At 45.4% G+C, this 23,926-nt stretch overlaps 1 protein-coding gene across 1 annotated transcript in view; it reads right to left on the bottom strand.

The window, feature by feature from the left end:
• Positions 1-4,411: 4,411 nt before the first annotated feature.
• The window catches only part of Smap2 (small ArfGAP2), a 49,166-nt gene continuing 29,651 nt past the window's right edge, over positions 4,412-23,926 (bottom strand). The window contains exons 3-10 of the mRNA XM_048434539.3: positions 22,994-23,079; positions 22,005-22,083; positions 17,363-17,449; positions 15,269-15,350; positions 14,215-14,321; positions 10,683-10,848; positions 9,125-9,441; positions 4,412-5,674 (exon numbers count right to left, since the gene is read on the bottom strand). Of these exons, the coding sequence (XP_048290496.1) occupies positions 5,549-5,674; positions 9,125-9,441; positions 10,683-10,848; positions 14,215-14,321; positions 15,269-15,350; positions 17,363-17,449; positions 22,005-22,083; positions 22,994-23,079 (1,050 nt within the window). The 3' untranslated portion in view covers positions 4,412-5,548. The remainder of the gene's footprint in view (positions 5,675-9,124; positions 9,442-10,682; positions 10,849-14,214; positions 14,322-15,268; positions 15,351-17,362; positions 17,450-22,004; positions 22,084-22,993; positions 23,080-23,926) is intronic.

The raw sequence follows: 23,926 nt of genomic DNA, 5'->3' as shown, positions 1-23,926 counted from the left end.
AGTGAAAGTGATGCTGAGAGTGGAATTCTCGGGAGGGGAGACACTGTTGAAGCAGCTGGGTCCCAGCATCCCTGTGCCCTGCAGTCCTCTTGGTGTCTTTCCCGGAGTCTGGAGACATCGTCTCAGAGGGGACTCAGAACCAATGGGCACCAGGCACAGAGGAGGACCAGTTCTGTGCTGAACATGAAGGATAGGGCGGGGTAAGGATAAATGAAAGCATACACAAAGAACTTAAGGTTCCAAACCTTCTTTGCAGAGCGTCCCATTTGGTCTAAACTCTATAGGTCTATCTGAAAAACCCTCTCTGGTGACTCAGACTGCCTGAGGGAAAAGATCTGAAGATACCATCTAGACTCCGCTCAATAACTTGAGGATCTGTCAGAGAGGCTAAAGGTCCTGTAGGGAGAGGCTTTCCTGGGGCAAAGCTTTCATTACCCGGCTCCATACTGTCTCACCAGATGTCTGGACAAGGGAATCGGCAACAGCTTACGGCTAAAATCCACCTGGTACAGTTAATTCCCCTTGGCTCAGGCCAGGAGTGGGATGCACGTGCGCACCGGCAGGACTTTAAGTCCTCTAGCCTTGCCTTATTGAGTAGACCCAGAAGCTGTCCACTAGTTCGGGTCCAGCAGCAGGAGGCAAGGCTTCACATCTATCTCAGTAATGTCTGTCCCCAAAGTTGGGGGAGATTTCAGCTGCCTGGATGAAGTAGGACTTGAGTAACCTGCTGTTTACTTGGGACCCCATTCCCAATTCTCTAGCTCCAAAAATCTAGGTATCCATTCTGATTGCTGTGGGCTTCAGGCAGATGATCACTGTTAAAGGCAACTATTGGGAATTTCACAGCTCCACTGAAAATAGGAAATAAATTTCATCAGCATTCTTTTTTTTTTAATTTAATGTGCATGCACAGGCATACAGAGGCTAGAAGAGGGGGTTGAATCCTCTGGAAGTGGAGTTATGCTTTTAAGTCACCCTGTGGATGCTGGGAACTGAACTTGGGTCTCTACATGAGCCAGTGCCCTCAACCACTGAGGCATCTTGCCACCACTTCAGCAGCATTCTTGATCTATAGGGGGATGGCTACTAAATGGTGTTTAAAGAGTCTATACCTGGTTTTTGGACTGGGTATCACATAGTCTAGAATGGCCTCAAACAATAAGTAGCCAAGATGAACTTGAACTTTGGATCCTCCTGCCCCACTTCTTGATCATAGTGCTGGATTATAGGTGTGCACTACCATGACCAGTTTATGCAGTGCGGGGATTGAACCCACAGCTTCATGCATGCTAGGAAAACACTCTTATCAACTGAACTATCCCTCTTCCTTTCCCTTTTACGTTCTTTCTTTGAAACCATCTTACTATGTAGCCCAGGCTGTCCTTAAACTCTCCATTTTGCTACTGAGATTAGAGGTCTTTGCTACCATGCCTGGTGGAAGATGAACTTTTGGGAACATCATTCTTGCCCTTCAAACCCAGGGCTGTGGCCTTGCTAAGCACTTTTACAACTTAGTGGGATTCACGATTTTAGTAAACAAAATGTCTTTGGGTTCCTACCAGTGGCAGGTGACAGAAGGAATGATATATTTAGTAATTCATCCTGTGTTTTTCTTTGATATCTTTTTCTGTATATATAAGACAATGTCTTCATCTCAGCTTTCAGGGCAAGCCAAAAATATATTGAGCCTTGTCTATTAAAATATGCCCATTTGGAGGGAGGAAAGGAAAGGGATAAATGCCATAATTATGTTATAATATATATATTTAAAACTTCCCAGCTGGAGCTGGAGAAATTGCTAGACTTCCAGAGGACCCAGATTTGATTCCCAGCACCCATCTTATTTATGTCTTCAACTACTACTTTTAACTCCAGTCCCAGGGGATCCAATGTCCCCCTTTGGTCTCCATGGTACCACATATAACACACAGACACACATGCAGACAACACACCCATACAATAAAATAAACAAAATTTCATTAAAAAAATAAGCCCAGTTACTGGATCTAGTACATTAAACCACAAATCTGCAGTGGGTGTGTCCACACGAATAAATATCACCAGACTGTATGTACATGTTGCTCCTGAGTGAACACCTCAGTGTTTTATATAACTTTATATAACACCACTTCTCCACAATGGCAGAACATGTCTCCTTCACATCTGAAGAATGTGAAGATCATGCTTCTTTTTTTTCCCTTTACAAACATCTTGTTTGTTTCGTGTGGCTCGCATGTGTGTGCTTGTGTGTTGGCGTACACGGGCCAGTGGCATGCATGTGGAGGTCAGAGGACAGCTCACAGGAGTAGATCCTGTCCTTCTACCCCGTGGGTTCTGTGGGTTGAACTCCGGGCCTCAGGCTTGTGCAAGTGCCTTAGCTCACTGAACATCTCACCAGCCCAACTTCCAGTTTCTCAAACAGTTTTTAAAAAATTGAAATTCAGGGTTGGAAAACTGACTTAAGTGTTTAGGCGCACTTGTTAGTCTTACAGAGGGCCCAGGTTCGGTTCCTAGCACTCACCTGGAGGTCACCACCTCCTCACACACCTGGCATGCATTCGGTGCACTGATGTACAAGCATGAAAAAAAAAAAAAACCACTCATGCCCTAGCATGGTTTTGTCGTCGCTCTGGTCCCATGGCTCTCACCTTGCTTCCTTAGACATGTTACTCACAGTGGTACAAGAGCAAGCTATTTAGAACTCAAATGAGAAAACGACATCTATTGTTCACCGGTTGTGTGTGTGTGTGTGTGTGTGTGCTTTCTTCTGAGGTGTGGGGAACTCTCCTGTAACCTGGCCAACTCTACCTGTCTCATCTCACACCAGACCCACATATACCTTAGGAATCTCTACCTGCTCTCCTCTCTCCAAATGGTCTTTGTTCACATGGTGCTATCTGGAATATTCCTCCCCTTCCCTCTACCCACTGGTTAACTGCTACCTCCCTAAGATTCAGCTCGGATGCCACTATTTTCCAACCCCACTCATAATCTATCATCAGCAATTATAAATGTGTTGTGCAAAGCTTAAGATCAGGGACAATGTCAATTTTTTTTTCTTTTTATCTTTTTTTTAAGACAGGGTTTCTCTGTGAAACAGCCTTGGCTGTCCTGTAACTCAGACCAGACTGGTCTTGAACTCACTGAGATTCGCCAGCTGGGATTAAAGGCGTGCACCACCAATGCCTGGCTAATTTCTTTTCTTCTTAAATCCTAAAACCTAGTGGCCCCAAGTCTCAGCTCTCGTCTCTTGATGCCAAGATGAATCCACCATACTGACACCTCCCAACTCACTTCCAGTTCAGGTACCTGTGTTACTCTTCCCGATCTCCACCACACTGATGGCCTATTCAGGTCTGTTAGACCATAACTTCCTCTGATACACTCCATCCAAATCCCCATGCGCACTCTCTTCCCTCAACTCTCTGAAGTTGCTTGTCCACCTTTCCTCCTGAGTTACCCCATACAACTGGAGTAGTTATTTACTCTAGCGCTTCAGACAGTGTCTGGCATAATGTCTGCACGTGAAGTATGTGCTGGGTGAACTAATGTCTTACACGCACATAATTCTTCCTGACATTTGAATGCCTGCTGACTGCCCTGTATTGTGTTAACTGCACCACAGGAACTGCTTGTCTTGAGGCTACAATTAGCTCCGTTTTATCCCGAGACCCTTAGGGATAGTAGTTTGCTGGAATTCCGGTTAGAAAGGACATGGGTGCCGATGGCCTCACTGGGAGTGGCTACCTTGCTTGCCTCCCGTTCACACGGCTAACACGCAACCATGCGCTCAAATGCAAGGACAGTGAGGTGGGAGAGAGAGGGGAGTCAAACAGCGGTGGGAATGCGCTGCAGCAGACCGCTGTCCTTTACATCCATCCTCCCCACCCCAGCCAAGCAGAGTGTCACCCTATTTCAGGATGGAGAAGTCAAGTTCCCCCTAGTTTTCACTGCATAGAGGGCTGGGTCACCTTTAACCAGGCAGCCAAAGGGAGCTACTGCTCCTTGCTAGGGAGGAGTTTAAACTACCGATTTACTCATCCGGGTTCAGGTAAAGAACCAAGTGTTCACAGATCAGAGTCTTGGAGTCTACTATGGGCTCTGCCAAGGAACAGTTGACGCCTGGTAACCGCGCTCCTTCTCTGGGTCTCAGCTTTTCTACCTATAGGGGAAACACTCCAGATTCTACCATCCCACACTCCTTACAGTGCAGGGCTCCAGACCAGTCCTCCCACTGCTCTGGGCATCACTGGAGAAAGGCCTCCTTTCTGTCTTCTGGGCTGGCCTGGCCCTTGGCATGCCAAGAACAGAATTCTTTAAAATTCAAGTGAAGGTGGCAGATGCTCTTGGAAAGCAAAAACCCTATGTGTGCCATACTGTCTTCCAAGAGTGACAGAGTGACAGGCGAGGAAACGGTCCTTCCCTGCAATATTTATTAAGGAATTTACACATACACAGGAGAAAGGCAACCAGGCGCTGTGGTTCCCACAAGAGATCTTTGAAGCAAAGTTTTCTTGTTTGAGTTTTCAAGTGGGGCGAACAATGGCTGAGAGAAAGCTGTCCAGGCTCTCTGCCTCTTACACCTGGAAAAGGTGGGCAAACAGCACTCAGACGAGGGCATCAGAGATGGGGGATGGGAGGGAAAGGAGGAGGGACCTATCAATGAGATGGCGAGCTTTAAACTGTAGAATAATCTGGCAACAGGTTTAGGCTGTTGAAAAATTAATTCCTCTCTGTTGTAAACCTAGAACTATAAAACAAAACACCCAGAGAAGATGGGGAGGTGGCAGGTGGGACCCACACATCCATAGGCACACCAGCAGCGCACACACTAAGCTCTGCATCTCCTTATAGGGCTGGTCTTTCAGCCACAGGCCCAGATCCTGCTCAGGGGAGGCAGAAGGCGGGCAAGGGATGTGTGGGACCTTCATGAAGTCTTTGGTGCTAGTAAAAACTGACTGAAGCAGCGAGTCCTGAGGCTCCAGATCCTGAAAGCCCTCAGTCAATGGAGTGATGTTTTTGCTCATCCTCATAGGAAGGGGCTTGCCTCACTCCAGAGCCAGGACCCGAGGAGTATGTGACTGCAGAACTTCCTTCGTTCCCACAAAGCTGGGAACAATGCCTCTCTCTCCCAGCAAAACTCCCGACACTTAGAACCAGCTTAAAACAAATAAAGGACCACTCCACGCTCCCTCTGCTGCTCGGCCTCTGCAGACCTTTCTGGAGGCCCGAGAGAAGGCTCAACCTCAAGGCAAGGTACTGAGACGCTCATGTACCCTCTTCTGACAATAATTTCTAAGGTGCTGGTGCTGGGAGAGGGTGGGGGTGGGGAGGAAATCTGGACAGTCGGGATATGATCAACACAAAGCAACAGAGAGGTCTGTGAGTTGAGGAAGGGGCTGGGCTGGGCAGGATGCCAAACCCTAGATGACTTATGAGCAATTTCTAAACCAAACAGAGAGAGGTAGGAAAAAGAGGAGAGAGCTGGGAAAGAGAAAAGGGAAAGCAAGGGATGAAGAGAGTGGCAGCCATACAGGCTGCTTTGTTTTTATTTCCACATCTGAGGACTGAGCGTCTGATTGGCTGCCTGGCCATTTCCACCGCCCATTGACTGTCCATAACTCATCATGCCGTTGGCTCCGTAGAAGTTCATCCCAGCCATCTGTTGGGTCATCTGAAAAGAATAGAAATTTTCAGGTCAGGCCGTGGGCACTTAGCCAGTTAGTGTACAGAGCAGGGGAGGAGAAGAAGGCCTGAGTCTAGTTAGCATGAAACCTTCCAGCGAGCTTCTCTTCTTCTTCTCCAGGCCTGCTCCTCATCGCCTCACTACTGGGGCCTGTTGTCAGCTGGTCACAGCCTGCTCTTAAGAGTCTAAAACCAGGCCTGCGGCAGAGGTCCGCCTCACGCCCAGCAGAGGGCACTAGTGCCAATATCAGCTCCTGTATGCTTGCTTGGACAAGTAGGGTGATGGAAGCCTCCTACTGGATGGACAAAGGAAGAAAAGGGGGAGACAACCTAAGTGTCTGTCGTCTACGACAACCAGAGAAGAGTCAGTAGAATGTAGCTGGATGAGACAGTCTTCTTTTTGTTGTCTGGCTCGGAGACAGGCTCTCACTGTGTAGCCCTGACTGGCCTGGAACTCACTATGCAGACCAGGCTGGCCTCAGACCTGCAGCGATTATCCAGCCTCTGCCCCTGCCCCACAAGTACTAGGGTTATGGCCATGAGCTACTATGCTGGACCAGGAGGGACTTCTTTGTAATTAGATTGATAGACAGACTGAAATTTGCTGTATAAACTTGCTCTTCCATCAACTTTTTCAAAAAATTTCAATTTTCCTTAAAATTGAACACTAAGGGAAAACTGGAAGAACAATGTAACAAAACCCAAGTTTCACCTTCCAATTCACTAACAGTTACAGTTTTAGCCTGATGTATTTCTGTGTACCCATACATACATATACATGTATTCAAAATCTTCAAGATAAATTTGAGGTGCAGGTACGGTACCACTGCACCCCCTGGAGGTCAGGAGGCATCTCAAGAGGAAGAACACTTTCCCAGAACCACACCTCACGCTGCTACAATTGTCCATACTGCCTCACTGTCTCAACTCTTTTCTCTCTAATCTAAAGCCTGATGTCAGTCGGGTGTCCATTTCTGTTGAATGTGTGACTGACAGACTTGTGTGGGGCCTCAGCCCAGAGAATTTTCCTGTTCTTGGGTGCACTCCCTCTTTTTTTTTTTTTCATTTTTTAAATGCATTTAACTTTTTATTTCTTATTCATGTGCATTGGTGTGAAAGTATCAGATCCCCTGGAACTGGAGTTACAGACAGTTGTAAGCTGCCATGTGGGTGCTGGGAATTGAGCCTGGTCCTCTGGAAGAGAAGCCAGTGCTCTTATGCTGAGTCATCTGTCCAGCCCCCAGTGTGTACCTTTAATCAAAGCACTGAGGAGGCAGGGGCAGGTGGATCTGAGTTCAAGGCCAGCCTATTCTAGAACAGTCAGGGTTACACAGAGAAACCCTGTCTCAAAAAATAAACAAAAAGATCCTACTTTTATATATTATATTATAAATTATCACATTATATATACTAATTTCCAGAACTATTCATTTATTTGTTTTGCCTGCTTTTTGAGATAAGGTCTCACTATGTAGTCCTGGCTGTCCTGGAACTCACTATGTAGACCAGAATGTCCTTACACTCAGAGATTCGCCTGCCTCTGTCTCCCAAGTGCTGGGATTAAAGGTGCGTGCCATCACACACAGCTAATTATATATATACATATATATGTATATATATAATTAAATATATCAACCCTGTCCTATGATCTTATTTTTATTCTTTAGTTGTCTACAAACACACATATGCTACCCTTTCTTTGCCTACTTTCTATACTACTTTCTCTGATTCTTTTTAAAATAGATCTATTTATTTGTATGTACATGAGTGTTTTGTCTGTGTGTCTGAATGTGTACCACATGTGTGCCTGGTACCTGCAGAGGCCAGAGGAGGGCATCAGTTCCCCTAACCTGGAGTTTCAGACAGTTGGGAGCTGCCAAGTAGGTCCTGTGAAGAGAGCCGGTGCTCTTGGCTGCTGAGTCATCTCTCCAGTCCACTCTGGTTCTTTCTGCTCCCTTGTTTTATTTTAGTTTGTGTGTGTGTGTGGGGGGGGGGGAGTGCACATGGACACTGCTCCTTCATATCACACTTCCTCTCATTTGTTTCATGCCTTTTGCTATCAGATATGTTTTCAGCTAAATCCATTCATTTGTATTTCAGCCTTTACTTCTGGGATTATTTCCCCTGAGCACAGTGCACTCCATTTTACAATTCCCAGTTCTCAGTTCTCCCGGCTCAGCCTCTGGAGTTCTGGGATTTCAGGTACAGGTTGCCATGCCTAGCTTCACGCAGTTTTTCTTATTTGCAAATTTTTATTTAAGGGGACTTTATTCAGGTTGGTGAACTGTGTAACAGTTTCTTTTTCTGCTTTATGATTTTGTGGGAGGGGAGGGTTCTTTACCTGAAATTCTTTGACTTTTAAAAGTCAGTTCTTTGGATGGCTAACAGCCTGCACTGATCACACTCAGCCCTCACCCCAACACCTCCCAGTTCACCCGACTTCCCTACTGTCTCAACTCTGCGTCTCTCTTCTTCCTTTTTAACCTTTCAAGAACAATTTTGCCACCCAAAATCTTCTTAGGTATATATGGTCTTCTCCTGGAGAGTGGGTAGCGTACTGAGGCGGCACTCTGAGCGCTCTCTCCTTCCCCCAGCTTCATGGCTTGGGGTAGGATCATGACCTCTGAATATTTTCTGCTTTCTCCTCATAGGTTTGTAAGAATGCCAGCTACCACGTTAGCACGTTCTGCTGGCACAGTCTGCTGGCTTCAAAGCGTCTCATTCTTCTGAGGCAGCAACAACGCAGACAGGTATGAAGGTCTGAGGACCTTACTAGACGGGAGTTTGAGGGCGCCCTCTCCTGTTAGTGGAATGACCACACAGAGGAATGGACGCTGTGGCTTCGGATTTGTGTGCCTCTATTCCATTCCTCACTTGGTTTTTTCCCATCACTTCTAGATTTCCAGAGACTTTCCTCTTCCTACGTCACGCTTGCCTCCCCCCACACAACCTAGCCGCCTCTGTTTCTGTTCCCGTGTCTGTGAGGCCCCAGGAAACCAGAGCTGCACTCTGTGCCAGGGCTTAGCCCTGTTCTCAGTATGCCTCCGTCCCCCGGCCCCCTCCAGCTTTGCTACCCTAGGCCTCTGCTCCCTCTCCTCTTTTTGCATAGTCTCCGCTCTGGCTCAGTGGACTCGGGTGTGCCTATGTCTAATGTCATGTCACGTGTCATGTACTAGCGCTTTGCGTGTGTCCCTTGCTTGTCTTGTTTGTTTGGTTTTTAGGTGTGGAGGGACTCAGACTATAGGAGGTCTCGTTCTATAGGAACTCAGGAACCCTCAAAAAGTCTGACTTCAGTCAGGCCTTCTAGGGAAATAAAACAAGGTATGTCTCTGGCACTAGCGCGTCCATATGGAAAGGATTTGGGGGCGAAAGAAGTGGCACCAGGTGGGACATCAGGGAAGGATCTGAAGCCCATTCCAGGTCCAGGGAGGTTGCTTACCTGAGTCAGGTTCCACTGCAGTTGCTGAGCTGGCTGAACGCCATACACAGTCTGGGGCATAGCTGCCATGCTTGCCATGTAGCCGGCCTGTTGAGAGGTCATCATCCCGTTCGGCACACCCATCATGGAAGCCTGCATGCCCCCCATATAGCCTGCAGGCATAGCCATGGGGGCAACCATTCCAGAGGCTCCTGGCTGAGCTACCATGCCTACTGGTGGGGGCATCATGCTCCCCATGATGCTGTTAGGTGGTGTGACCCCAGGGAAACTGGGGTAAGCTGTGGGATAGGCCATCTGAGCAGGAGCCATGAACATTGCTGCCAAGAAAACACACATAAGGGTCTGTTAAAGAGGAAAAGACACAAAGTTAACCCAATATTCACCAGCTATTCCTTTCCTGGAAGAGGTTCTCCGATTACTCAACTTGGAATCCTGTTCTCCACAGCAAATCAGCAGGATAAATTCCTTACAGATCTCTGTGGTTACCATTGGGCCTCGCTCTGACCTAGTCCTTCCTTTTCTCAGGGCAGACCCCACAGAAGAGTGACACCAGACCTCACAGAAGGTGGGCAGGGGCCTCGGTCAGATGACAGTATGACTATCTGCTGATTCTCTGTGGCTTCCCCAGCAATGTCATTTCAAGTTTGTTATATACATAGTGTTTCTGACCTCACAGTTACTATTCCTTGTAACAACAAAATAATTCTTTTTATAAATTAGCATACAATGGAACAGGTTTCTTTATGGCATTTTTCATACACTTACTTTTGGTCGATCACCCCGATACACACCCCTCTCCCTCATCTCCCTGGACCCCATCCCTGCTGCACACTCGCTCTCTTCATTACTTCTTCTTCCTCCTTTCATTTTTTTAAAATATTTATTTATTTATTATGTATACAATATTCTGTCTGTGTGTGTGCCTGCAGGCCAGAAGAGGGCACCAGACCCCATTACAGATGGTTGTAAGCCACCATGTGGTTGTTGGGAATTGAACTCAGGACCTTTGGAAGAGCAGGCAATGCTCTTAACCTCTGAGCCATCTCTCCAGCCCCTCATTTTTTTTTTAAAAAGAAAGATTTATGCAGTGTTCTGCCGGCATGTATATATGCCTACACTAGATCTCATCACAGATGGTTGTGAGTCACCATGCAGTTGCTGGGAACTGAACTCAGGACCTTGGAAGAGCAGCCAGTGCTCTTACCCTCTGAGCCGTCTCTCCAGCCCCCCCTTCCATTTTCATATCACATGTATCAATAGAGCCTTCCCCTTTCATGGACCCTTTCTAGTTTCCTGGACTCTAGCCACAATTACTTTCTCATATGTAGATTCTAGCACATAATTTTTGCACATGTTTATTTATATGAGAGAAAAATTAAACATGTGGTATGTGTAATTCTAAGCCTGTGTTATTTCAGTTAACATAATATTTTTCAGTTCTATCTATTGTTTACAAATTTCATTTTTCTTTATGGCTGAATTCTAACACAGCATCTAATTCTTGCATGTTTGTTCTCAGTCTTTCCTTGGAGCACTTCCATGCGTTCATGGTCTTTACCTTGGGCAGGCATTTGAGGCGTCTGGGATCCATACAGTGAGAGGATAGAGTCCTTGGAGAGCTGCTTCTTGCCTGTTTCTTCTGATTTGCTCCCTGGCTCAGGAAACAGGTTCAGGTTTTCAGGGACAGAACCAGCACTCCCTGCAGTTGGCATGGAACCTACAGCCTAGGGCAGGGAGGACGATGAGAAAATCCATTAGTATGGAACCTACAGCCTAGGGCAGGGAGGGTAGCAGGACAATCAGAATGGGCCTCTGTGTAAGAACCCTTATACCTTTTGCTACACCTATCATTTCTGATAAGACTTAATGGCTCGGGGCTGGAGAGATGGCTCGTGGTTAAGAGCACTGGCTGTTCTTCCAAAAGACCCAGGTTCAATTTCCAGCACCCACATGACAGCTAACAACTGTCTGTAACTCCAGTTTCTGGGGATCTGATACCTTCACACCAATCCACATAAAATAAAGTTAAATAAAGTATTTTTTTAAAAAAAGAATTAATGGCTCATGAACCAGGTGTGATAACTCACACTAATAATCCCAGAATTTAGGAGGCTGAGGCAGGAGGCTGACGGAAAGTCTGAGGCCTTCTGTGCTACACAGTGAGTTCTAGGCCAGCCTGGACAGCACTGTTAGAGCGTGAGACAACGGGGATAGAGAAAGAAAGAAAAGAATTATGGCTCATGTTAAGTCAGCATCTTCCTGAAAATTTTACCATAAAAATACTTGACAAACCCTGCAAGTTAAGCTCAGGTACAAGCCTTTGTTCTTCAATAAAACAATATGACCTGATAAGAAAGAAATACAAACAATCCCAAAATAATGCAGCACAGAGAATCGAGTTTAGTTCAGTGTACAGGTTAGAGATAGCTCAGTGGCAAAGTGATTGCCTAGACTATATAAGGTCCTGAGTTCAACTCCCAGCCTTTCTCTCTCACGCATACAAAGACACCAGAGTAGCTATTTTCCATAATACAACCAGAAGCAACTTCCACAACTCTGTTCTCACCCACAAAATATACATTATAGAGGATTCTTGTGCAGATATGAAAGTGAACAAAATATACAAAGTGACACTGAGGTAGTTTGAATGTAACTGGGCCCCATAAGCTCACAGGGGGTTGGCATTATTAGGAGGTATGGCTATGTTGGAGTAGATATGTCACTGTGGAGGCGGGTTTTGAGGTCTCATATGTGCTCAAGCCATGCCCAGTATCTCAGTTCACTTCCGGTTGCCTGCACAAGATATAGAACTCTCAACTACCTCTCCAGTACCATGTCTGCCTACACACCACCATGCCCCACCATGCTGATAATGGACTGAACCTCTGAACTGTAAGCTGTAATTAAATGTTTTCCTTTATAAGAGTTGCCATGGTCATGGTGTCTCTTCACATCAATAGAAATACCTAAGGCAGAAGTTGGTACCAGGGACTGGGGTATTGCTGTGATAGTCCTGAACATGTTTTGTTTGGAGTAATATGAACATTGGGAGTTTGGGTTTGGAAAGCAGTTGAACAATTTAAGTGTGGCTTAATAGTAGTATGGCCCTATGACAGAAGTGCTAAGTGTCATTTGAACTGTGGGGGCCTGGCTCACAAGAGGTTTTTAGAGAAGAATATTCATATGTGGCCTAGAGATTTTTTTTTTTGTGATATTTTGGTGAAGAATGTGGCTGCTTTTTGCCCTTGTCCGCAAAGTTTGTCTGAGGCTAAAGTGAAGAGTTTTGGATTAATCCTGTTGGTACAGGAAACCTCAAAACAGCCTAGTATAGACTGTCATGTGGTTATTAGTGTTAGCTCTAATGAAGATTTATGATGAAAAGGAGCAAGCCGAGCAGGGTAAAATAAAACTGTAAAATCTGAGGAGAAAAACAGCATCACCAGGAAGTAGAATGGAGCTAAATTCTGCATTTGAAGAAATAAACAGATTAAGAAATGGAATAAAGGGAGAGGTGATCTCAGGGTAAGATCCCACCTTGCTAAATTTCCAACTTGTGAAAAGGAATTAAAGAAAAGCTTAGAGCCAGGTATGGTGGTGCACGGCTTTAATCCCAGCACTCGGGAGGCAGAGGAAGGGGGATCTCTGAGCTTGAGGCCAGCCTGGTCTACAGAGCTAACTCCAGAGCAGCCAAGCTTAGGCAGTGAAGGAAACTGTGGAAAACAAGAGATGATGAAAGACATCAAGGGGCCACGTTCCAGCCCCAGCAAGCAGCAGAACTGGGAAGTTTCGGCCACATGATTCTGGCTTTACAGTCATGGGTAGAAGGAAGGCATTATGGAATCTTCCTCAGCGACTAAGGAAAGCCTGTGAGGCCAGGTGTATGTCAGGGTGTCCCTGAATAAAAGCCTAGAGAAGCCACTGCAGGAAGCTGTGAAGTTGAAGCCTGGATTCCCTTGGAGACACCAGAGCCATGGGATACCTGCTGAGGAGAGCTATTAACTGGAGTGGAACCAGCCCAAGAGAGAGAAGTGTTGCAGTCAACAAAGCTGAAAGGAGTTGGAGATCTGAAGAATGCCTTGACATCAGACATGGAGATGCAGAGTTTGGAGTTTGCCCAGCTGGTTTTCAGTCTCGCTTTGGTCTAGTATTTTCTCACTATGCTCCCTTCCCTGCGTTTTAGAATGGTAATGTATATCCTCTGTCACAAATGTTGGAAGTATGTGATTTGCTTTTTTATTTTGATTTTACAGGGTATTACAATTAAGAGATTGCATGAGTCTTAGAGGAGACTTTGAACTTTAAACCATTGTTGAGACTGTGATGGACTATGGGGACTTTTGAAGTTGGACTACATGCATTTTGCACTGTGATATTGTTATAAGCTTATGGGGGTCTGGGAGTGGAATATGGCAGTTTGAATGCAATTGGTCCCCATAAGTTCATAGGAGGTGGCATTATTAGGAGGTATGGCTTTGTTGGAGTAGGTATTGGAGTAGGCTTTGTTGGAGGTGGTGTGTCACTGTGGAGGTAGGCTTTGAGATCTCATATATGCTCAAGCCATGCCCAGTATCTCAGTTCACTTCCTGTTGTCTGCACAAGATATAGAACTCTCCAGTACCATGTCTACCTACATGCCACCATGCCCTACCATGATGACAATGGACTGAACCTCTGAACTGTAAGCCACTCAATTAAATGCTTTCCTTTATAAGAGTTGCCATGGTTATGGTGTCTCTTCACAGTAACAGAAACCCCAACTAAGGCAGATACAGACATCATTTCTGGGACGCAGTAGCAAGTACTCCACAAATAAGAGCAGCTGAAGTCCAAGTCTTTCATCCCCACAACAGGTCAAGGGGCTGACTTCAAGTATCAGCCTTTAAAATATGACACCCTGTGACACAGACAACTAGTCACTCTTTTGGGGCAAAAGACAAAATAATATGAAACAGTCGTCTTGGACTATGACAAGACAACACAATGCCAAAGAGAAAATCAAGAGAAACAAAAGTTCAGCCCTACCAAGGAAGCATGACTCAACTCCATGATCAAGCTACCAACTTTAATCCTGAGAAGAGCAAAAGACTCACCTTTCTGGAAACTGAAGAAGGGGATGGAACAGAGGCCAAGAGATCTAGATCCTTTTCTAGGGTGTTGCTGGTCTTACTATTTGCAATGGAGCAGGCCACAGGGGCATCTAGGAGGAAAGACGGAATTAAATATAGCATAGCTATGAAGACATGTCCTCTATGTGAGCCAAGAAGCAGATACAGAAAGACCACAGGTTTTGGCCCAGGGAGCCGGGATGGAGTTTTTCGAGAGAGGCCTCACCCTACATTCCCACAAGTGCTCTGTAGTAGGCTACAGATCACTGTCAGTCAGAAGGCAGCAGAATCTCAGACCTGAAGGCCACATCAGTGCCACAGCTGAGTGGCTGGCTTCCTCCTGGCTACTGGAAGGACACGGTGTGTAGGGCTCAATTTCAGAGAGAAACATGGTGTGGAAACTAGAGGCATGGTAGTTACCAACCTGAACCAGCAGCAGAGGCCTGGAGGCCCAAGGCCTGTGAGAAAGAACTGGTTTTCTCTTTGGAAATGGAGATCCCAGGCCTGTGAGAAAGAACTGGCTTTCTCTTTGGAAATGGCAGGATCAGGGATGCAAAGAGAAAACTGACTGCAAGGCAGTAGGCCATCTCAGAGAATGGCCGCACAGGAATGGTGGCTGGCAGGAGAGAACAGAGAAGTGGCAGAAGGCTCAAAGGAACTCTTCAGTGAAATTACAACATTTGTAAAGGGCTTGGAATAAAGTAGAAGGGCCAGGAGCGACTGAAGCAGACACTGACCCAGCACACCATATGGTTATGAAGGTGACATCCAAAGGCTAAGTAAACTATTCAAGATCCCAGACAGTAGGTCACACTGTGGACACCAAGGCCATGCTCTCGGCCATGACATTGAAATGCTGCTCTGAAAAACGTCCAGTGAACATTTTCTTAGAGTGATGTTCAGAACTAACAGGAAGATCAGCAGAGGACAACCCCAGTGAAGTAGAAACAAATACAAGCCCCAATTCCCAGTCTTCCCATGGGAGCTGAGAATCCCCTGAATCTGCAAGAACACAGAAGCTAAAAAGCCTGATTCTTACCAAGGCCCAACAAATCCATGACTGGCGCCGCAGACTTCGGGGAGCTTTTCCGAGGTAGCTGTGCTTCTTCTTTTTTCTGTGGCTAAGGTGAAAAAAAAATTCTATAAAGAAGAGCAAACAGTTGTTTTCGACATACCCCATCACTGTAAAGCCACAGGTATTTTTGTGGTAGGGCTGTTTGTCAAAGGCAGTTACCAAAGAAACAAAACTCAGAAGGGCCAGGAAGCATGAGTGCATGAAGAAACGTGAAGTGAAAAACAGGCCTGGGCAGCTTCTTTAGCTTTCTGGGGAGGCTTATCTTTCTAAAGCCAGCCAGGAGCAGGCACCAACAGACAGTTTTGGTCCCAGGGGAAAAGCCCCTGAAGGGACAGCACAACAGACAGCAGCTAAAGCCAAATCTGATGGGCTGAGCTCAGTTTCCAGGTGATGATGGACTCCCAAGAGTTGTCTTCTGACCTCCATGTGTGTGTTACAGCACATACACCCCACAGATAAACACATGAATTGAGTTTTGTTGTCATTTTGTTTCTGAGACAGGGTTTCTCTGTGTATCCCTGGCTGTCCTGGAACTCACCATATAGACCAGGCTAGCCTCGAACTCAGAGATCTGCCGGTCTCTGCCTCCCCAGTGCTGGAGTAAAGGTGTGTGATACTATGTCCTGCCCAGTTTTATTTTTTAATTAAGAAAAAGTCAGGAACCAACAAACTTCCCATTTTGTTTAGAAAATCTTACTTCATGCTACAGGACATCACTTTACAGAGTCCCAATCTACTCTACCATAGGTCGCCATGGACTGAGTCTACAGATGAGCTTCACAATGATATACAGAACTTTTCCTTAAGAAATAGTAAAAATGGAGAAAAGGGAAAAAAAAGGCTGGAGGGATGGCTCAGTGGTTAAGAGTACAGGGTGCTTGTGAAGAGGACCCAGGTTTAGTTTCCAGAACCCATATGGCAACTCTAGTTCCAGAGGACATATGCCCCACTCATACATATACATGCAAGTAAACATTCACATATATAAGATTAAAAACATGGGGATGGTTCAGCGGGTAAGAACACTGACTCTTCTTCCAGAGGTCCTGAGTTCAATTCCCAGCAACCACATGGTGGCTCACAACCATCTGTAATAAGGTTTGGTGCCCTCCTCTGGCCTGCAGGGATACGCATTTTTTTAAAAAAAAGATAAAAACAGGGCTGGAGAGTTGGCTCAGTGGTTAAGAGCATTGCCTGTTCTTCCAAAGGTCCTGAGTTCAATTCCCAGCAACCACATGGTCTGGTGCCCACTTCTAGCCTGCAGGCATACACACAGACAGAATATTGTATACATAATAAATAAATATTTTTTTAAAAATGATAAAAACAAATAAGCCTTTCAAAAATAAAAATTAGGCCATGTGGTGGTGGCGTACGCCTTTAATCCCAGCACTCGGGAGGCAGAGGCAGATAGATCTCTGTGAGTTTGAGGCCAGCCTGGTCTACAGAGTCTTTTCTAGGAAAGCCCAAACTACACAAAGAAACCCTGTCTCAACCCCTCCCCCGCAAAGGCCATCTCTTCTCTGAAAACTATATGCTCCTGGAGGATCTGTACCAGTCACAGTGTCGTACGGGGAAGGGGTGGGTATGACCCCATTTCTGGACTGCTTTACAATGCAGCAGAGGAAGAAGGGGAGAGGTTTAACAAGACCAACACAGAGGGAACATCTGCTCAGAAGCAGCGCATTGCCATTGCACATTGGCAGGGAACACGCCCTTGCTCAGAGGGAAAGATACAGGTTCCAGGCTTCCATCTAGATGCAGTGTAGCACACCACTAGGTCTCTGTGAGTTCCGGGGCTACATAGTGAGACCTTCTCTCAGAAAGAGGGAGGGGGACAGAGGGCAATGGGAAGAGGAGGAGGGGTGGGGTCCTAGAAGAACAGGAGATGCTACAGAGCACGTTAGATAGCACCAGGCAGAGGGCAAACAGTGACCTGTGTTACATGTGGGCCTTTGGGCCCACTGCAGCAGTGCAATATGGTTTCAAAGCCACCAGCATCCTCCCCCATATAAGTGAACACAAGACCACCCACATAGTGAGAGGATCCCCACTTACCATTTTTACTTTCTCAAAAACAACAGGCTCCACCTTCTTCTCTGGCGCGGGCTCGCTCCCTCGCTTCCACTTATCGTCCTTCTCTTTCTAAAGAGATTTAACAGGACGGGGCATCTTAGTATTAGCACAATTAGCGTTTTAGGAGCTACAATCCAAATGCAAGCCAGATAGCTGAGGTCCCTAAGGTTCTGAGGCAGCAACTCAACCGACTCGGTGTGGGTATAAGCACTGGCCTTCCCCCAGCCTCCACACTGAAGGGAGACTGCATACTTTAAGCACCCACTCTTCTCATCAGCCTGACCCGCTCATCACCCTTGATACAGGCTATCTATAGAGATTTAAAAGTTGCTACCCATTTGTGCCCTTTTTAGAATCTCCTATGTGTTATAAATAACTATACAAAGCCAACGGAATATAAAATATAAGTACTAAAGACAGGCATGGTGGTAAATGCTTGTAATCTCATCATCTGGAAGAAGGGGGGCAGGAGAATTTTGAGTTTGAGACCAGTCTTGACTATACAACAAAGACCATCAAAACAACAGTCCAAAAAAAAGAATATTCTTTCCGGATTTTTTTTTTCTCTTTTAAACTCTGGTCCTCTGCAAAAGCATCAAGTAGTCTTAACCACTGGACCATGTCTCCGGCCCTTTCACCTCTATTTTTAAAAATCAGGAAACAAAGCTAGAGGCTGGGCATTGGTGACACAAACTTGCCTGCACTTAAGAATTTCACAGGCCACTTTGGCTACATAGCGAGTCTGAGGCCAGCCTGAATTATAGGAGACCTTGTCTTAAAAACTGTTGAAGCTGAATTGCCACGTTGTGAGAAGGAATGATGGCAGATACCCAGAGAGAGCACCGCTTGGAGAAGTGCGCGGGATAAAGCAGAGGAAGGCCCAGAAACACTGAACAGAAAGCGTAAAGCAAGACTGTAGAATTCTGGTTATGACAATAACACAAGCATCTAGGGCTGCCCAGGATAGGAACAGCTGGAGAACTGCCATAAATGGGCTGTCCACACGTGTGTAAGCATTGCGGGGGCATAAATCAATGAAATGATAAATGAATGTCTTAAAAAATGAAGGAAGGAAGGAATGAAGGGGGAGGGAGGAAGGGAAGGAGGAAGGAGAGAGAGAGAAAATCGGGCACAGTAGCTGACAGCTGTAATCCTAGCATTTATGAGACTGGTGCAGGAAGCTCGCTCTGAGTTTGAGGTCACCCTGGGCTACAGTGAGACCTGGTCTAAACAAAATACAGCAAAGCTTTAGTTTCAAGATTAATAATTAGAGAAACAAAACTTAAGAAAATAAGACAAGATAATTCAAGTGGCAACTTTAGAATTCTTTCAGATTATAAAATAAGCTATTGGTCAATTTTAACATCAAATAAACATGTCAATGGAAAGTAAAATCATAAAATAACTTTAAAAATACAGGCACATGGGGGCTAGCAGGATGGCTCTGTGGAGCACTTGCTGCTCTTGTAGAGGACCTCGGTTCTGTTTCCAGTACCCACATTGGGCAGCTCACCACCACCTGTAACTCTAGTTCCAGGGGATCCAATGTCCTCTTCTGAACAACACAGATACCTGTATGCACATGATGCACACACATAAGCATCCAAGCAGGCACACATGTATATCCACAAATAAATAAAAATTAAAGGACACAGGCACATACAGTGCCCATATAAAAGTGTTCAGTCTCCTTGTGACCAAAGTCCTTGATTTAAAACGCATTTTACAGAGAAGATATTTATAGTAATACCTAGTGCTTGTAGAACGAAATAAAACTTCAGTTTTATACAATGCTAAGAAAACTGCATAAAATTATCTAACCTCTAGAAAGTATGTTGGTAAAGAGAGAAGTACTGAGTTTCTTTGACTTTCATAAAGTTATAACCTACAATGAAACATAAGAAACAATAATTGGGGCATGGTGGTATGCATCTGTAGTCCTAGCACTGGGGAGGCAGAGGCCGTCAGATCTGAGTTTGAGTCCAGCTTGATCTACAGAGAGAGTTCCAAGGTAGCTAAGGAAGGATACACAGAGAAACTGCGTCTCAGAAACAAACAAACAAACAAACAAATAAATAAAATAAGAAAGGGAGGGAGGGAGGGCGTGGTAGAATAGGCCTGAGATTCTAACACTCAGGTGTTAGGGCAGAGGATCTCCAATTCAAGAACAACCTGGGCTACAGAGTCATCCCAGGCCAGTCTAGGCTACATAGCAAGATCTAATCTCAATAAACAGCCTCCTACCACAGCCCTCCTTCCATCTTCTGGATCACTCTCCATACTCCTTCGTTTGGTTTACACTTCAGCACAGTGAACACAGTTTTTATTTTCTATAAATAAAAGAAGATGTATTGCTTGGGTTTAAACTCTTTCTAAAAATATTTTATTTTAAAATTATGTGTAATATGTGTAGAGAGAGGTATGTTGTGCATGCGAGTGCAAAGCCTACAGAGGCCAAAGGCAGGTGTTGGATCCCATGGAACTGGGGCTCCAGGCAATTGTGAGCTGTCTGCAGTGAACTAGGAACTGAGCCCTCATCCTCTGCTTCAGAGTTCATGCTGCTGACTGTTGACCTGTTAGATTCTACTGATAGTGCACTCTGGGATGTAGCTGCACAGAGTGGTTAATTCTTTCTTGGAACAGGTACACTAACTGACAAGCCTTATTTTCCAGATGCTGTGAGGAGTTCTTCGTATCCAGTTGGAAGGAGTTCCTCTTCCCTGACTACCTGGACTACCTTGCATTTACCTGCCTGTCGAGGCTCAGCAGGTAATAATGAGTGCCCTTCTCATACACTGCCAAACATCCATCTACAGCTGATTCCTATTAGCTTACTCTTTAACTACCTGGGAAGGCTTTTATATGAAATGGCTTGGGGAGCCCCATGCAAACAGTGATTTCACTGGCTGTTGTATCATCCATTAATATAAAAAACTAAAGGCTGGGGAATGTAGCTCAGAGGTAGAGTACTTGTCTGGTATATACAAGGCCTGGATTCAATCCCTAGCAATGCAAAAAAGAAAGTGAGCAGTTGAATAAAAGCTAGAAAATAAGAGGCTGGAGAGATGGCTCAGTGGTTAAGAGCACTGACTGTTCTTCCAGAGGACCCAGGTTCAATTCCCAGCATCCAAATGGCAGCTAACAGCTGTTAGCTGTAACGATAAGATCTGACACTCCCCACACAGACATACATGCAGGCAAAACACCAACTCACATAAGGAAAGAAAGGAAGGGAGGGAGGGAGGGAATGAAGGACAAACAAACTAACTAACTAGAAGACAGACCTGTGCTAAGACTATCAAATCAATTGTTCTAAAGGATCTTGCCAAAGCTCTGGATCGTCATCTCTGCTTCATCCTCCCTAGTCATCATTAGTGGGCACACATCCCGAAACTACTGTTACACACATGACAACTGGTACCCATCCATTTCCCTCTGAAACTCTTCCTGGGAAAAAGGATGTGTCCAGTGACACAGGCCATTAGAACATCACAGTGGAAGAATGTGCTGGTCAGACTGAAGGAAACACTGGTGATCTGACCAGACTTGCTGCTTTTGGCCTCATTTATAGCAAGAAGTATATGTGCACTTATTAATATACACATACACACAATATCATTCTACTTGACCTATTACACCCAACACGTCCATCTCTAAAAAATAATCTGGGACAAGCCAGATGGCTCAGTGGGCAGGGGCCTTGATGATGATCTCTGAATCCACTCTCAGGGACCCATATGGTAGGAGAGAAGTGACTCCGGTAAGTCATCTTCTGACCTCTACATGCAAACCATGACATTGCATGTACACACACACACACACACACACACACACACACACACACACTACATTAAATAAAGAAATAGTTTTTAAAGAAGGAATTTGGAAGCTGGGTGGTGGTGGCTCACACCTTTAGTCCCAGCACCAGGCAGAGGCAGGCAGAACTCTGTGAGTTCAAGGCTAGCATGGTCTACAAGAGCTAGTTCCAGGACAGGCTCCAAAGCTACAGAGAAACCCTGTCTCGGAAAACCAAAAAGAAAAAAAGAAAAAGAAAAAGGAAGAAGGAATTTGGAGTCAGATATAAAGGATACCTTCAATCCCAGTACTTAGAAGATAGAGGAGTCTGAGGCCAGTCTAAGCTGCAGAGTGAAACCCTGTCCCAAACACTCAAAAAGGAAGCCGGAAGGGAGGGAGGGGGAATCAGTAGCACTTCTCCATGTAGATCAAGGCAGAGAATCCACTGGTAGCTGTCCTGCTTGCCAGGTAAGCTCAAGCATGTTCCATAGTCAGCACCTGCCTTTCTCCTAATTTTACATTTATTTGTTCGTTTATTGTAGCCTTAGTTTGTTTATTTGAGACAGGGTCTGACTATGTAGCCTTGGCTGGCCTGGAATCACTGTGTAGATCAGGCTGGCCTCAAATGCACAGAGATTGCCTGTTTCAGCTGGGATTAAAAGTGTACAGTGCCATAGCGGCCACTTTCACATCTATTAACTGACTGTTGGGGACCATTTTGCTGCATCACTGGAATTTTGTTTATTAAGTGAAAGTCTTTCAAATTCTTCCCTGGCCTGATTAAAAAGCAAATCACTAGCATAAACAAAATGAAAGATTTACAACCAACCCTAAGGGCGTTGATGTCCAGACTTCGGTCCATATATTTCTTCTTCTCATATTTATCTCGAATAAATCCTTCAACAGCTCTGCAAACATTCATTAAGGACTAATCAATAGTGTCTCCAGCAGTGGAACCGTGAAAGACCAATTTGTCCCCCATGGTAATACTCTCCTCTTTCCTTCCTGCCTGGTTTCCCCAAGGGACTCCTGTCTCTTTGCGTGCAGCTCCCCTGACCAAAACCTTGAAATCACTCCTGCAAGGTTACTGCAGGCAGTCACCATTTCCTGGTTTCCTTTTGGACTGCTGACAGCAGGTGGAACTGACCTTCACTGAAGGCGTGGCATCTGTGGCCACTGTAGACTGCAGAGGAAACAGCCAGTGGTAATTTTAAGGCTCCTGATCAACAGAGTTCAAAGGTACCTAAAGGCCTCCCCAAAACAAGCTTAGGCCCCACGGTCAGATTTTGATTGCTGGGTCTCTGTCACCTAACAGGCTCCAACAGCCAAAGTCAAGCCCTAAAGAGGAAGTCTGCAAAGTGCCCCTTGAGGAACATCACCTTCAAATTGGTTTGTTCTGTGATTGTCAGGCCTTGCTGAGGGAATGGAGAAATAACAATATGGATAATCTGATCAAAACAGTCAATACTTTCAGACAAGCTATTTTAATAAGCAGTAAAAATGAGTGCCAGTTTTGCTGATTGTCAGGGTTTAACAGAGCAAAGAAAAGCATTCTTTCCATCAAACATTAGTTTCAGAGATTCAGAAACTATCGGAGCTGTCACTCTATGGGAGAATTCACAGTGAGATCACTGCAGCCCTAAATACTGAGCTTTCCCTATGGGACACTATATGACAATCCCAACATCAGCACACAAGTGCTTTTTCTGTTTTGGTTGAAGGAGAAAGAAAAGCCAAAGTTTTTGACTGATCCATGTAGAGATGCCTGGCTCCTCCCAAACATCCAAGCTGCACTCAGCTATGCTCCAGAAAAGATACGGGTCTATCTGCGGCCGCCGGAAGGTCTCAGGAAGGTAGGCTTCGTAGAGTCGGTTTGCCTTTCCATTCCCCATCTCCTGCATGCACTGCAATAAAGAGAACAAAGAGCGGGTCAGAGCAGAGTGTGACTGTCTCTCCCAGTTCTCCTCTGCGAAGAGCTAACTTCAGAGAGCGGCCAGTGGCAGAACCAAGACAGAAACTTCTGGGCTCTGGTTTCCCAACATTTGTTTCCACATCCTTTCCCTCTCCGTAGTTTAATTTTTCTTTGTTTTTTCTCCTCTGTGTATGGGTATTTTTCTAGCACAGCATGTGTCTGAGGAGGCCAGAGGAGGGCATCTGACCCCTTGGGCCTGGAGCTACAGACACTTGTGAGCCATCACATGGGTGCTGGGAACAGAATCTGGGTTTTCTGGAAGAGCAGTCAGTGTTCTTAGTCCCTGAATAGTTTTTGTTGCTGTTGTTCTTTTTAGTTGAAAGAAGTGTCTAATAAGAGACAAATAATTCAGTAATAATTCATTTGAAAACCCAAGCTACATAGCTACCCATCAAATTACTACAGAGCCAGCACTAATGGGTCCTATTATTCTAAGTTAATACAAGTTTCTTTTGGCAGTGCTGAGAATTGAATTCAGGGCCTTGTTCATGGTAGGAAATGTTCTACTACCATTAAGCTACATCCTCAGCCCTTCCAAACATACTTTTAGCTAACTTATCCAGTTCTATTATCAGTAAATGTATATTTTCAATTAAGCATTTAAATAGATTCCCGTGCTGGTTAGGTTTAACTATCAACGATACAACCGAGAATCAGCTGGGAAAATAGTCTTAGTTGAGGAATTATCTAGTTCTGATTTGCCTGTGGGCATGCCTATAGAAGATTGTCTTGATTGTTAATGATGTAGAAAGACCAAGCCCATTGTAGGCCAGAGCATC

Source organism: Myodes glareolus, chromosome 3 (assembly GCF_982192425.1).
Source record: "Myodes glareolus chromosome 3, mMyoGla1.1, whole genome shotgun sequence".
In the NCBI taxonomy this organism is placed as follows: Eukaryota; Metazoa; Chordata; class Mammalia; order Rodentia; family Cricetidae; genus Myodes; species Myodes glareolus.
Note: the sequence above shows the minus strand (reverse complement) of the source record. Positions and strands in the feature narration are given on the sequence as shown.